The sequence below is a fragment of the Ipomoea nil genome, unplaced genomic scaffold (assembly GCF_001879475.1).
Source record: "Ipomoea nil cultivar Tokyo-kokei standard unplaced genomic scaffold, Asagao_1.1 scaffold1770, whole genome shotgun sequence".
NCBI classification, from domain to species: Eukaryota; Viridiplantae; Streptophyta; class Magnoliopsida; order Solanales; family Convolvulaceae; genus Ipomoea; species Ipomoea nil.
This window is the reverse complement of record NW_017618198.1, coordinates 311,007-326,060: the sequence shown is the minus strand read 5'-3', so window position 1 is coordinate 326,060 and position 15,054 is coordinate 311,007. Positions and strand designations below refer to the sequence as shown.

Genomic DNA, 15,054 nt, shown 5'->3' with positions numbered 1-15,054 from the left:
GATAACAACTCCAGAATAGCACTTGCATTAACTGCAACAAAAAAAACAATACATCTTTGCACTTCAAATAGCAATCTGACATTTATTCAAGCAGTGACAATACAAACTGAATAATGTAAATTCTGCTACAATATGGTATTGAAAGTCGGTGTATTCATATAATTCATGGAGCTCTTGAACTTTACAAAGGCATCTGATCATAACCCTGAAACCCAGAGCTTAGCAAGCAGGTGGTGTACAATTTAGGAGACCACATTGACATTTTGATTAGAGGAAAAAGATTCTAAGCAACGTTGTATGATAGAATTCACCAAAAATTCCCCTGAATATTATTGTATCTGCTTTACAGCATATCCTGCTATATGGCACTGTGTCTTTTAAATATGGAAGAATTGCAATTATCTAGCTTGATCCACGTTTAACACATTCTTCAGCCCGTGTGAGTGCATCTGAGAAAACATCAGCTGTCCAGTCCTTCACATCCTCCTGCATATGGTCATTAAATAGAAATAGAGATATTTTTTAAAAATATTGTCAACCCATCTCAAGAAAAAGGAACAAACAAGGAAAAGTTAGAAAATCTTCACCCTGCATTCTTATGTGGCTCATGATCGTTTATTTAAACTTTCCAGGTCATACTTAGCAGCACATGGTATAGCGTATTCTAAACTTTTTCACCAATTATGAAATTAGGTTGAGAGAGACCAAGTGCCATAATGAAGCCAGAGCAACAGCAAAACGGTAATAGAAAATCTGGAAATTTTCTTATCTACTCCTAAAGTTAGAATCTTACTCCAGGAGTCTTTACTAGTACAAGAAATTTCCTACATGACCAGCTTAAGAGGACATATGTGTAACTGACAAACTGCAAAGGATTCATTTCATTAACAGAGATTCAAACTCTAAGGTTTCATTTCACTAACAGAAACTCAATATGTAGCACTCACGGGTGATAAAGGATGACCCATTACATCAATATGCACAGAACCAAAAGAATTGTAATACCAATGACACAATTTTAGATTTCAGACTTGCAATCCTTGAAAGATGGAAAAAGAGAGAAGCGAGCATTACCAAGTGGATGGGCTCCCCAGTCCTTATGCGTGCATTGGGACGTGCAAGTGTAGATTCAAATGGAGTCCTTGGCCGCACTTCTTGAATTGCATCCCATTCCTCGCGGGTGAGCATCCTTACTGTCCCAAAACCTTCAGGGGCATTCTTAATATTCTCCTCAATTGTCTCTTGAGACTTTGAGTCATCATACTACAAAAATGAACAGCATCCTAAAACCATTAATTCCAACTAAAAAATCACATAAATTATTTAGAAATTATACTTTTATTCCTTAAACAATCTAGGATGGTGTCATGGTTGTTTGTAGAGGGAATTGCTTAAAGACTAGTCATCCAGATTAGGATTTTTGCAGTTTCATTAAGCCAGACAATTAGGGAAAGTCAGTCACAAATAAAGATTAATCAGTGAAATTACAGAAACTGATTTCGAAACATATCCTTGTCTTCTGAGATGCAACTTAACTTAGCCATACCGTCATCAAGATCTTTGCAACAACAGCAGACCCAACAGCGATGAGTATCATCGGCATGGTGGGAGTGTCCAGCCATTCCATTGAGTCCGGCACCCTGATAAACATTTGATTCTTCCGGGCGCTCTTGCCTTTCCTCTTCCTTTCAATTTCAGCAACCTTTTTCTTCAAGTTCTCGCTGGGACCTTCCCAGGTTTTTGTATGCACTTGCCTCCAAAGCCCGTGCACGGCTCTACGAACCCCAATCATGACTCAAGAGGAGAAATCAATCCAATTGTACCAACTTTTACTGCGGATTGAAAAAATGAAAAGGTTTTGGATGAGAATATCCCGCTTGAGAATTTCGTCGAACACCTTAACTGCAGCGCGAAGACAGCAATCGCTTTCAGAAATTTTGAGAACCAAAGAATTACAAGTAGGATATGGAGATGCTCATTCTCATGCTCGGCATATAGAATGTGTTCAGAGAGCGTTTGCGAGGGATTCCTACTTACCTGTAGACTGTAAACCTCACTGATCCGTTTCTGACTTTCTGTGAAGAAAATACAGCAAAAAATGTAGCGGCCTTGAAAGAGAAAAAGGACCCGACCAAATTGGTCACGCGGAGGGGCAGAATTGGGAAAACCAAAAATGCGGTGAACGTGGATCGAACACGTGACCTTCAGATCTTCAGTCTGACGCTCTCCCAACTGAGCTATCCCCGCAATTGGTTACATTGACAGTTACTAATTTATTAGTATAAGTTTCTATTTTTGCCCCCAAAACTAATAAATCAAAATCATAACTTAAAACTTACTTCCAATGTCAGTGAAAATTTGATTCATATCATGAACATTAGAAGTTTAAATTTAGATTGTGTGTGAAAAACTACACAATTTGATATTACGTATAATGATACATATTTATATCTTACCATAGATTATATACATTCAGTTAACATATTGTGTACTTTCAGTCATATTTATATCCTACAATACTCATGGTAAGCCCTAATTCACGATATAATGATTCCATAGTAAACCCTAATTTAGGGTAAAATGATCCTATAATGAATCCTAATTCACAATATAATGATCTCATGACAAATCCTAATCCACAATATAATGATCCTTAACTGACACGCGACCACTTCTACCTTCTGAAGTTGTGGCCATGGGATTGAGAGAATTAAATAATAACATTGGACTTTACCAACATTCATTGTAAAGGACTGAAAGATACCCCTTTTTCACACGAAATATCAGCACTAATACAAGAATTGTTGAAAGATACATAATGATTACATGCTGAATAGAAAACAAAGCAAGCCCCAGAGAAGCTGATACTTATGAACTGGCATATGGTACTGTAAAGTTTACATGGAGTACATACATTCATGGAAAAATTACAAATCAAAAACACTACTAGCTAAGACTACCATTTACAGGAGGAAAAATGACAGCAAAAACAAGAGATTCCAGTCAAAACCGTACTTCAATTCGCTGTTTTCCTTTTTCCTTTCTCCAATTTCCCATTCTCCACTCACTGTCTTCTGTTTTTCAGATGTACAAATAATCATATTCTCTACTTTTCCTTCTTCGGTAGTAAACACACCAGTGGATTCCAGTCATAAAAAAGGCAGACCGGATTCTTGCGAGTAGCATCACTAACCTCTTCTGCCAGTCTACCTGCTCAATACTTGTGTGACTGAAGCAGCTGCATAACATTGCCAATACATACTACCGTGAAATCTGGAATGGAGGGAATACCAATTTACAAACTAATGCTAATGGGGAAGCGGCTTTCAAATATAATGAGCTCAGCATCAAGACCTAAGTTTCAACTTTCAGGCTTTCAGTTGCATACTAGGCTGGGTAAGAAAACCTATATCTATCGGTTTAAAGTCTAACAACTACTCCGTATTATTCTATTCTTGAGTGGCCAATGCATACAAGTGAAGCAATGAGAACCCCAGAATTCTCTTTAGCAGCACAACAAGAGCCATCTCTTATGAACCATAACACAGCTGACAACCCATGGTTCCCCATTTCTCTAATCACCAACAATCATACCAAACTTCTGTTTCAAATCCACAGCATCACACAACTCCAGCCATCCCCTTGTCACTGTTCTACAACACTTTTAGTCTACTACATTAAAAAAAATAAATAAATAAATTACAATCACTACTAGTTCATAGCTATCTTCTCAAATCCCTATGCAAAACTGGACTTCATTACTACACTATCAGTTAGATATAAAATAAGTGCAACTATATCTTTGCAGCATAGCTCATTAACTAGTTTTTTTAATTATCATTTATATAAACTATGATAAAGTAGACAAACTAATAACTGGAAAATCTAAAATAGCAGCCCATCAAGCTAACTACAATACTTCAGAACACACTGTGAACCTAATCACAAGACACAATTCATGTCTTAAGACATATGCACTAGTTCAGTGTCATGAAACCTGTTTACCATCTTATAGATAGGGTCTATGACCAAAAAATGATAATAATAACTAGGAGTTAATACCATTTTAGTCCTTGAGTATAGTAGCTTTGCCACTTTTGGTTCCAACTCTAAAGTCGACCAACCTTAATCCTTCAAATATTATTTTTTTGCCACTTTTGGTCCTCCTGTGGATTTTCTGTCAAATGACTGTATGAGATGGGGTCTAAACAACATTTCTGTTATCCAACCCCCCAAAATCATCCCAAATTTGAAGGAGAAAAACCCTAAATCATCCCAAAATTTTCAATCAGTCTTCACATCCAATGTATTCTTGTTGTGTATCATAGGTTTGAGATGATTTAAGGTTTTTTCTTTGAAGTTGGAATGATTTAGGTTAGGGGTTTGGATAATGAAAGTACATGTCTTATCATGTCTCAAACAACCATTTGATAGAAAATCTCCCAGAGGCCAAAAGTGACCAAAAAAAATCAATACATGGAAGACCAAAATTGGTCAATTTTAAAGTTGAGGACCAAAAGTGGCAAAGCCACTATACTTTGAGGACTAAAAATGGTATTAACTCTAATAACTAGTCTTACAAGTAACCTTAAATCACTATATTAGTAGAGATTTATATCATTCCCTTGCAACAATCATCTAAAATATTAACCTTAAAAATACATTAAACAGCCCAACATTGAGGTCTAACTAATCCAAACTTCATAATTTGAAGAAAGCATCTAAACTACAAACACAAGGCTCAATCAGAATCAAGCATGATATATCTAATAAAATTCTCTTAAACCACAATATTAAAATAAACTAAGGTTGTTCCAATCTTCTAGACAGTGCCTCCTTGCTAGTTGCTACGGCTTTGAATATCTACTCAACTCTGGGCGATAAGAAGCAATAACCAAGAGACCTGACTGCAACACCTATGGGAAAAGTTTAGTATAACATCTATCTGGCATATGGATGGTATCGACCACTGCCACTATAGCCAGCCCTATTTCCATACATGCCTCCTGGTCCACCATAACCAGCACCAGGGCCAGAATCATAACCAGCACCTGAGCCAGCTCCACCAAACCCTCCATAACCACCACCACCACCACGACCATATGGACCTAAACCACTGCCACCATATCCCCCACCAAGTCCACCACCATAAGAGCCAAAGCGACTGGAGTAGCCAAGTGAGGGCTCTCCACGGTAACCACCACCAAAATCACCTCCAGCAAATTCGCCATAGCGGCCCCCAAATTCACCAGCACCATATCCATATTCACCAAACCTACCACCCCCAAGGCCTCCATAAGACCTATAAGAGGCAGTGCCAAAACCACCACTGTCAAAACCGCTATAGTTATTGCCAAATCCACCATAGTTGTCACCATAACCACGGGCCCTAGACTCACTACCATAGGCGGGAGCAGGTGCAGGGTATGAGGGTTTCTTTGGTTCAGCTTTCTTGATCTCAACCTACAACAAAGAAGAAAGTCAACCTAAACATTCAACCTGTACATTAGTGTGAGAGCCAAGCACTTAACAATTAGTGATACAATGAAAACCTGCAACCAACTAGTAGTTCTAGGCTTCAGAGACAATTTATATGCAACATCATTATATCCAGACAGAATATATAGTGGGGAAAGTGAAAAACTAACCTGGGTACCAGACATATCTAGCATGTTTCCATCAGCCAGAATATTATCAACCACTTGTTCATTGTCAAATACAATAAATCCAAACCCACGGGATCGTTTACTCACATGGTCTCTTATGATCTCATGTTCAACCACCTTCCCATACTTGGAGAAAAAGCTTTTTAACTCATCTAAACCACCCAAAACAAAAAGAACACAATAGATGTATTAGGGAACACAACAAAAGGCATAAAACATGTTGGTTGCTAAATCTTAGAGATCATAAAGCTGGTGAAACATGCAAAAGTGGACAATCACAGTCCTGCTGTAGCCATACTGTAAGTATCAGGTAGAAAGTAGTAAAAACAGAAGGACACGTCTTTACCTTCAGTTACCACGGTAGGAATACCGCCAACAAAAATCTTCTTCGTCTTGATATCCTTGGATTCAGCAGATCCTTTGGGAATGGTTCTCTTTATCTCAACCTGTCAAAATGGAGAATTATTATTTCTCAAGGATCATAAACCCAATGTCTGGTGCCACCACTCTTTAAAGAGAATTAGATGTTCATAGAAAACAAATGATATGGCAGTTATGACACAGCTTCATAATGTTTATAGTTCATTAAAATATATACTTATAGAAGTATCTTAAGTCATACATATCAATACATAACTAAAACTTTTCTTATTTGTTTTGAGTTACAAAGCATGCAACCTAAATTACTCAGATACTAAATTTGAAAACTTGAATAACTATAAAGGGATTTTGATTGCAATAGGCATAATAAAATGTTCCTAGAATACACAAGATATGGCAGTTATGACACAGCTTCATAATATTTATAGTTCATTAATATATACTTATAGAAGTATGTTAAGTCATACTCATACATATCAATGCGACAATGCATAACTAAAACTTTTCTTATTTCGTTCAAGTTACAAAGCATGCAACCTAAATTACTCAGATACTAAATTTGAAAACTTGAATAACTATAAAGGGCTATGACTCAAATGCATTTTTCAACCTAGTTTTCCCTATTTTTGTCCAGGATTTAAAATCTATCAATTTTGCCCAATCCATTTCAATTATGCTTATTTAAGTCAAAACCCCAAACTATAAATGCTTAGAAGCTAAGTATTAGATTTATTGATCAAGGTTTGCATACTGCGCCCATAGACCTATCCAACTTGTGAAAAGCATCCTTTCACTTTACAAGGGCAAAAGGGAAAATCTTATGAGCTCATTGAAAGAATAGCACTATTGCCAACTTCATTATTATGGACAACAATCAACAGCCAGCAGATAAAAATGCATTTGATTGGTGGTAAATAAATTTGATAAGCTCTCACCTGTTTGCCATTGATGATATGGGTTTCAGCAATAACAGTGTCAACAACAGCTGGTTCAGCATACGTGATGAACCCAAACCCCCTGGGTCGTCCAGTTTGACGGTCCTTCATGATAACAGAGTCTGTGATATCTCCATACTTCCCAAAGTACTTCACAAATTGATCTTCAACCAAATTAAATTCCCCACACAAATAATAGAAGTAAGTCAGATTACCATCACAAAAAATAAAAATAAAACAACACAGAACACCAATCAAACAATCGTAGAAGACAGTTCAAAGCAAACCTAGAGTTGTATCCTTAGCTAAACCACCAATGAAGATTTTTCTGTATCATAGAAAAACAAAACCCTAATTAGCACAGCTCAACACACACACACACATCCATTCATCCATCCATCAATCAAAAGTCTTAGATAAACAACTAGAGACTCACCCGGGGCTGGCGCCATCGCCGAAGTTGAATCTCTTGGATCCCATGTGGTCGGGGTTGATGATTTTCAGAGATCTCAGAGGATGATCGATGGCAGGGGTTAGGGTTTGTGCTGCTCGACTGGCGGGGACAATCGGAGCGGGTGCTTCTGCCTTTTTATATGAACGCTGCTCGGGAAATCTGGATATGTGTCAAAAAAGTTATCCTGAAAAAAGTAGGAAAAGCCGAAACGGAAAAATATAATAAAACCCGAAAAGGAAAAGAAATGAAGTTTATGCCTAATATAAGCGTAGCCAACGTGACCCGGTGTGATATGAATATATAATTATTTGAAGTGTTTTTGATAGAATTCAAAATCATTATTTTTATATATCATATTTATATTCTACTTGGAGCAACATTATCAGTTGAGGATATTAGAGGGAGAATGAAGAGTGATTAGGAAAAAAAATGTGGAAAGGGAGAAAACAAAAACAAAAAAATGATTTTTTTTTTAATATGAAACGGCGTGCCACTCGGGCACGTGCACTGCACGCGCCCGAGTGGCCTCTTACGTTTCCTTCACGCGGAGACACCAAGGCTTGTTTCCTTCACGCGGAGATACCAAGGCTTTCTTTTTGTTTTTATTTTAGTGTGGACCCCACAATTCTATCACCCTTTGCAGGAGAAATAACTCCACAAATAACTCTACCCCACATCTCTAAATAATTCCATTCAATTTTTTTGATTGACAATAACACTCAAATAACTTCTGATGTAGATGCTCTTACACAATCATTTATTTTAGGACAATAAAATGTGTTTTGTTTTTGGTCTAAAGCACAAAATTGTCTTGGTCTTTCTCTATTTGTTTATCGGAGAATCGTCACTTATGAGAATCGAACTCGGATTATCTCAAAATTCTCCCAACAAAGGTAGTACATTTGTCACTTGAGCTAGCTCAAGAACAATAAAATGTGTTTTGTTACTTTTATAATAGAAATATCAATTTTATACGACAATATAACTTAACTAATTTGATAACTTTTTATAACAATAAAACATGTTTTGTTGCTTTTAGTATAAAAACACCAACAATTTTATACGACAATGATAACCTAACTATTTTGAGAAAAAGTAATCAGGTGATGTGTGAGGTTGTTTGTAGGACTCGGTGGTGAACAAATTATGATATATTCACCTTTTGATATTAAAATTATTGTGATGATTATTTTGGAGTAAAGACACTATGACTTGATGATATAAAATTTGTGAAAGATTTGCTTTTTAATTTAACAATTAGTGTGATGATTAGTGATGGATGATATATATTGGGCTGATCAGACAGACTAGTCAACTAAAAGCGCAAATTATGCCGTGGAAACGTGTTCACCATGTTTTGTGAACACGTTTCAAAACGGCGTCGTTTTTACGAGAAAAAAAAGTAATTAATATATTGTTAACGGCGTTTTGCATTCTATGTTTAGATTATGAATTTACATTTATTAAATTATGAATTTTCTGTTATGAGATTATGAATTTTCTGTAAATTCATAATCTCATAACAGAAAATTCATAATCTCATAAAAGAAAAATATTTATTAAATTATGAATTTCTGTTATGAGATTATGAATTTACAATTATGTAATTATGAATTTTCTGTAAATTCATAATCTCATAACAGAAAATTCATAATCTCATAACAAAAAATTCATAATCTCATAAAAGAAAATTCATAATTTCATAACTGCACATTCATAAATTCATGTCTGCACATTCATAATTTATGAGTGTTGAAGAAGCTTGCGCGAAGAGGAAGTGAAACCGCGAAATGTGAAAATGAAGAAGAAAAGTCGCGCTGTTAATTAAAAAAAAAAAAAGATTGGTGGAAGATAACGGTGCCACTTACGGGCACCGTCACTGTTTGGGACCGTGTTCACCATGGATGGTGAACACAGTTCCATGGCATAACGATTGAACCAAAAGGGTATGGGCCTAATGTAACAATAACTCTGCGCAGTTTAGGATGTTTATTCATAACTTATAGCTCAAAATATGTATAAATAAACCATCATACATGGGGAGGGGACGAGCAATATTCAACTATGGAATATATTTATTCTTTCCGTATATTTTCTCTATATTTTTTTCATATACTTGTTATTTTAACGATAGTGTTGACCGGCCATTGACTATTCAAAAGTCACAAAACCAACAATAAGTCTGAATTCAAATATTATACTTATTAAAGCTAATTTCTCAAAACGAGTGACGAAGTGGATGAAATATAATTCTCATATATGAATGTTACAAGTTTAATTATTGTCAGCACTTTGTACGTCGAGCATGTTGCTCATGGTCAATGACGGAGCCAGAAATTCGGTTGAGGGGGGCGGAAAAGTACAGTAGGGACGGATTCAGAAATTTTTTTCAATAAAGGTGAAACATTAAAACAAAATAGATAATTTTTAAAAATAAATAAATAAATTACCTAAGAAATATAGTTATAAATATTGTTGGATATGGGCGAAAAATAAAACACATCGAAACTTTATAAAAATATTCATAACAAAATATGAAATATAAATAATTTATAAAATAATTTGAATATAAAACACATTATAAATTACACATCTCATTATTAATATAAAAGAATGTTATATATGTGTGTGTGCGCGCGTATTAAATATTTAAAAAGCTATTAAAAACGTGGGGAAGGAGTAAAAAAAACTGTAAAACTATGTTGATGCCAAAAGGATTCAAACCCTTCCTTTACTATTACCAAACATATGATCTGCCAACTAATCCAACTCATTTCTTATTAATATTTAATAGTTTTTTATACTAATACTAAATCATGTACTATATATATATATACATATATACATACAAAGATTATATATGGGGTAGATGTGGGGTGGGGGGCAGCTGCCCCCGTTTGGCTCCGTCCCTGCCCATGGTCTTCCTTGTCACCCAAGAGATAGAGAGAGAGAGAGAGTGTGTGTGTGAGAGAAAAAAAATTATATATCAATTTAAAAGTATGTGATAGTGTAGAAATGTACCTTGTAATCTTTATATGGTAAACAAATAACATATTTGCGTTTAAGCTTATTGTGTTTTTGGGTCATTAATGGATTGACACGATAACAACATATATAATGTTAGGGTCTATGAATCATGACATTCACTTGCTCTCAGGAGGTCGTTTCTTAGTTAAATTGTAGAGTATGACATTATTATGAATGGTTTGAGCTTTGATAATTAATAAATTTCTTTACTTAAAAAAAAATAAGTTAACATGTTAGCATATCTAATTGTGTCATTTCATGTCATGTCAACGCAAAACCAATTAGCTTATCGTGTTGTTACAATTTCGTGTTCGTGTATAACATGATTGAAATCTCAACGTATTAAACTTAACATGTTGTGTTCGCTTATGACTTCATCTCGTTAATACCCTGCCTATACACAACATTAAAACGAACATGAACATCTAAATTGCCAATTCTATGTATAAACAAGCTCGTTATTTTTTACATTATATATATATATATATATATATATATATATATATATATATATATATAGCTTAGACTTCTCTATCTCACTTCACACAAATCACAACAAAAGAAAAAAAAAAAAATTCTACTTTGGACGCCAACCATGTCATCTTCATCCAAAAGATGAGCTCCCCTTGAGGGAATGTCACATGATCGAACCTTAGTGGTGGGTTGTATTAGTTAAAGAAAGTATAGAGCATATGCCCTTGAGACACGATTGGATGAAGATACACTTTGACACCATGGTAAATGTCTTTGTCACCAAGCTGCCATGTTATTTTTTTTATTTTTTTTTATTGATGAGGTTATATAATAGTCTAATTGGAATAATGATCCAAACAATAAACCTAGCATGTCACTAATAATTAGTTTCTCTTTTTCTTTTTTTCCTAATAACCAACATGAACCTAGCTAGTCAATCAAACATAAGTCAACTTGACTAGTTATGAAATTGAGTTAATTACCGATTTGGTCCCTCGACTATGAGGATTTCACCAATTTAGTCCTTGACTATCAAAATTTCTCAATTTAGTCCCCGACTATGTTAGTTTTACACGAAATGGTCCTAGAGTCAGAATTATTATTTTGAAGGCATTAAAACTGAGGATATATTTGTAATTTCACTTTACAAATTAACATTCCATATTCCCATTAATCAGATTCATCGCATTCCATTAATCATATTCTTCACAGTCTTCAGCTCTTCGCCAAAAAGTTTCGCCACCACCGTCGAATCAGATTCTTCGCATTCTTCGCCAACAAGTTTCACCACCACCGCCGGATACTCAGCTCGCCAGAGAGTCGCCAGAAATCGGGGAGAGGGAGATCAGAGAGCTGCTACCCTGGAGAAGCTGCACTGCGGGAGGGGTTCTGTTCGCGTCGGACGCTAGAGCTCGCCGGATCTTCTTGTCGTTCTTCTCTGTCCTCGCCTTGAAGGACCAATCCATCGCGTAGCTCTGCTACTGAGCTGGGGGGGGGGGGGGGGTCTCCAGAGTACGTCGTCGACCGGAGAAGGGAAGGAGTTGTGTTGCCGCTGGTGGTTGATGTACCTGTTCTTCATAGACACGTCACCTTGAGTTTAGACCCGCATGGTTGAAACCTTTTCTTCCTATATAAAACCTCTCTGCACTTTCCCTTCACCAAACTCCATACCCATTCTCTTCAACTGCTCTCTGAACTATGGCTTTCTCTCTAAGATTCACAATCAATCAAAGGTCAAAACTTCCTCAATTTTCTTGTTGTTTTGGTGTGTGTTCAATTCTTCTTGTTATTCTTGCTCAATTGTTTTTCATTCTTTCTTTTTCTTTTTTTAACTGGGAGTTTTTAGCTTGATGTTTTGATGAAACCTCATGATCTTATTGGGATTTTTCTTGGCATTTAAATGTTTGTTCTTTGTTGTCTATATTGTGACTGAACCTATGTTGTGTGATGATGGTGTTATGGAATGAAATTAAGGAATTGCATATGAAAGTAGCTTGTATTGAGTGGGATCAGAGAAAATCATTATGAAGATTGCTTAAATTGTAGATGATCTCAGCTCACCATCTCAAGGAAGAGAGCTGCTACTCGCTGGATCTATGCTGTTGGGCGAGAAGGAGTGACGGAGCTTCGCCGGCAGTTGCTCTCTACGCCGTCGTCCTCGTGAATCTGAGAGAGACGAGAGCAAATTAGGGAAGAAGAGATTATTTTTTCAAATCCCAAGTGTACCCTTTTAGTTTGACCAGAAAATTTGACTGAGGACCATTTTGTGTAAAAATAACATAGTCGAGGACTAAATTGAAAAATTTTGATAGTCGAGGACCAAATTGGTGAAATCCACATAGTCGAGGGACCAAATCGGTAATTAACTCTTATGAAATTTATTAGTTATGTTGATGTACCCTATAAGAATTAGTTCATACAACTTACACTTATAACATTAGTGCTCTAGGCTATCATATCCATTTAATAGCACTAACGTGCCACCTAACCAATTGATGACGAGAATCGTCTAGATCTCTTCGATTCAACTAAGTTAGTCAGGTTGTTGATTTTGTAATCACAATGTTGAGGTTGACTCCCAACGGGAGTGATCTATTGACTTTATTGGTTTGAATTAGTTAGTTATGATCAACTTAGACTAAATCACTTCATTGTGGTTTTTGTTGATTAAGATCACAAGGTGTTGTTTACCTATTAGATACCATCAGGCATTACTACATGTATCCCTCGTCAGTTGTCATTAAAAAAAAGGAGGATCACTTGATATGGGTCATCAAAGCACAAACTATATAAGTATAAATTGGATATTTTTTAAGCAAACGAGGAATTTCATTAATATAACTTCGAATACACCATATTACAAATAAAAGAAAATGGGTAGTTGATCAAACCACTCCCTACAATAAGAAATGTTATCTTTAGTGCTCCTCTTACGATTTGAGTACCCATGAATTAGCCCATGGCTTCACACTTCTAAAAACTTATAACAAGTTTTAATTTACCCATATAATTTTATTTTTTTTACCAAAAACTTGTATTGTACATGTTGGAGCTATCGAACCACCTCGTATTCAATCATTAATACACTACCACTTCCTTATCGTTGTAATGTATTGTAAATTTAGATTCATACATCTCGCACCGATTCATACATCTCCCATAATTTATGCTATGAATATTCAAAAGGTTGCAATCAACAAGAATCAAGTAGTAATTAGCAAATGATCATGTTACATTTCATTGTATTACTAATTAATAATTATAAAATAGATAAAACATATGAATAGCTAATTCATATGAACAAATACTACATTGTAATAGAGTATAGTACTAAAAAAATCATTATTGAGAAAAAAGACTCAGGATGATGATTCCTTGTGCGCGCATAAAATTAGAGACTGGTATTGTTGGTTTTAGGGTTTTTGGGCTCAGGGAGGTCCAACACAACCTTGGTCGGTGGATTCACCTTTCACATGCGGCTTATAGAAAAATAAGTAGAACAAATATAACTCAATGCTTTTTGTACGTGGAAACCGAAAGGAAAACCACGGGCCTTTTTGGGCGGTGCCAAGCCTAAATTCACTATGTATTTTGGAGGTGTCTTTGTACATATTGCAGGGCTATTTTGTGTATATGATGTTGTGTAGAGATAGAACTACTATACTTTGTACATTGAGAGGGAGTCTTCTTCATGTGTGGAAGAGTGGTGGAGCCTTCTCATATGGAGTCTCCTTCATGTGGTCTTCTTACTTAGATGATTAGAGAGTGGTTGTGGAAGAGTGCTTTCTCTTTGGGAGAGTGATAGAGTCTTCTTGGGATGAAAGAATAGTGAGTGGTAGGATAATACTTGGGAGAGTCCTCCCACATGTAGATGAATGAGTGAAGTCTTCTTAAGAGTGTTTGTGGGAGAGTGATGTGTGGCCTCCTCGTATGTAAGAATGGTTGCCCCCTCACTTCTAACTCCCTTCCTCTTTTTATAGTAACAAGCCAAGTAGTAACTGTTGGGTAGGCATTCACTAGTAATTAGTGGGTTTAATACTAGGAGAATGATGGCTAATTAATAATGGAAACAATAATTTGTATAGGAAATGAAAGGGTGGCAACGGCTAGTCAATGGGTGTTTGAAGGTGATTTAATAGGGGTTTTATGAGTAGTAAATAAGAGGTTATGGTTGTTTAAGTAAGGGAAATTAATGGGTGATAATGGGGTAGTAATTAGGGTAATAAATAGGAGATTAATATGAGATAACGGCTAGTTTTAGGCCGACCGTGCCGATTCCATACTCGCGCCGACTTCCGGGTCGAGTCGATTCTTCGGTTTGGTTCGTATCTCTTTTGGGCTTACTCCATTTTTCTCTTGGACTTCTCTTCTTTTTCTTGGGCTTGATCTCTTTTCTTCTTGGGCCCGAGCCCACGGGGTTCACACCCCATCAGGTATAAAGATTATAATATGATCGATTGACTGATTATGCAATATTATGAATTTAAAATTAATTTGACAAAATTGAGATGACCAAAACATTAAAAAAAAAAAAAAAAAATCAAATTGGAGTCAAAACATGGTCAAAACTCAAAACCCCTAAAAAAGATTTTACACTTTCTATTCACGGACGACACAG

At 35.9% G+C, this 15,054-nt stretch overlaps 2 protein-coding genes and 1 non-coding gene across 6 annotated transcripts; all 3 read right to left on the bottom strand.

The window, feature by feature from the left end:
- Window positions 1-32: 32 nt before the first annotated feature.
- Window positions 33-2,085, bottom strand: LOC109192553. Of its 4 annotated transcripts, none has more exons than XM_019343239.1 (5): window positions 2,038-2,085; window positions 1,547-1,902; window positions 1,075-1,263; window positions 358-486; window positions 33-322 (listed from the first exon to the last, which is right to left on the bottom strand). In XM_019343239.1, the coding sequence occupies exons 2-4, from the start codon at window positions 1,790-1,792 to the stop codon at window positions 403-405; spliced, it is 519 nt and encodes a 172-aa protein (XP_019198784.1). In that variant the 5' UTR covers window positions 1,793-1,902; window positions 2,038-2,085; the 3' UTR covers window positions 33-322; window positions 358-402. The 4 variants fall into 4 exon arrangements, with proteins under 4 accessions (XP_019198784.1, XP_019198785.1, XP_019198786.1 ...); XM_019343240.1 differs by lacking the exon at window positions 2,038-2,085 and having other exon boundaries at window positions 1,547-1,832; window positions 1,898-2,005; XM_019343241.1 differs by lacking the exon at window positions 2,038-2,085 and adding an exon at window positions 1,957-1,977 and having other exon boundaries at window positions 1,547-1,832.
- Window positions 2,086-2,174: 89 nt separating this feature from the next.
- On the bottom strand, window positions 2,175-2,247 carry TRNAF-GAA. Its single transcript has one exon. It is a non-coding gene; the product is annotated as a tRNA-Phe (tRNA).
- Window positions 2,248-2,836: 589 nt separating this feature from the next.
- On the bottom strand, window positions 2,837-7,672 carry LOC109192544 (heterogeneous nuclear ribonucleoprotein 1-like). Its single transcript, XM_019343228.1, has 6 exons — window positions 7,419-7,672; window positions 7,270-7,310; window positions 6,983-7,146; window positions 6,013-6,112; window positions 5,649-5,818; window positions 2,837-5,463 (listed from the first exon to the last, which is right to left on the bottom strand). The coding sequence occupies exons 1-6, from the start codon at window positions 7,460-7,462 to the stop codon at window positions 4,942-4,944; spliced, it is 1,041 nt and encodes a 346-aa protein (XP_019198773.1). The 5' UTR covers window positions 7,463-7,672; the 3' UTR covers window positions 2,837-4,941.
- Window positions 7,673-15,054: the final 7,382 nt, after the last annotated feature.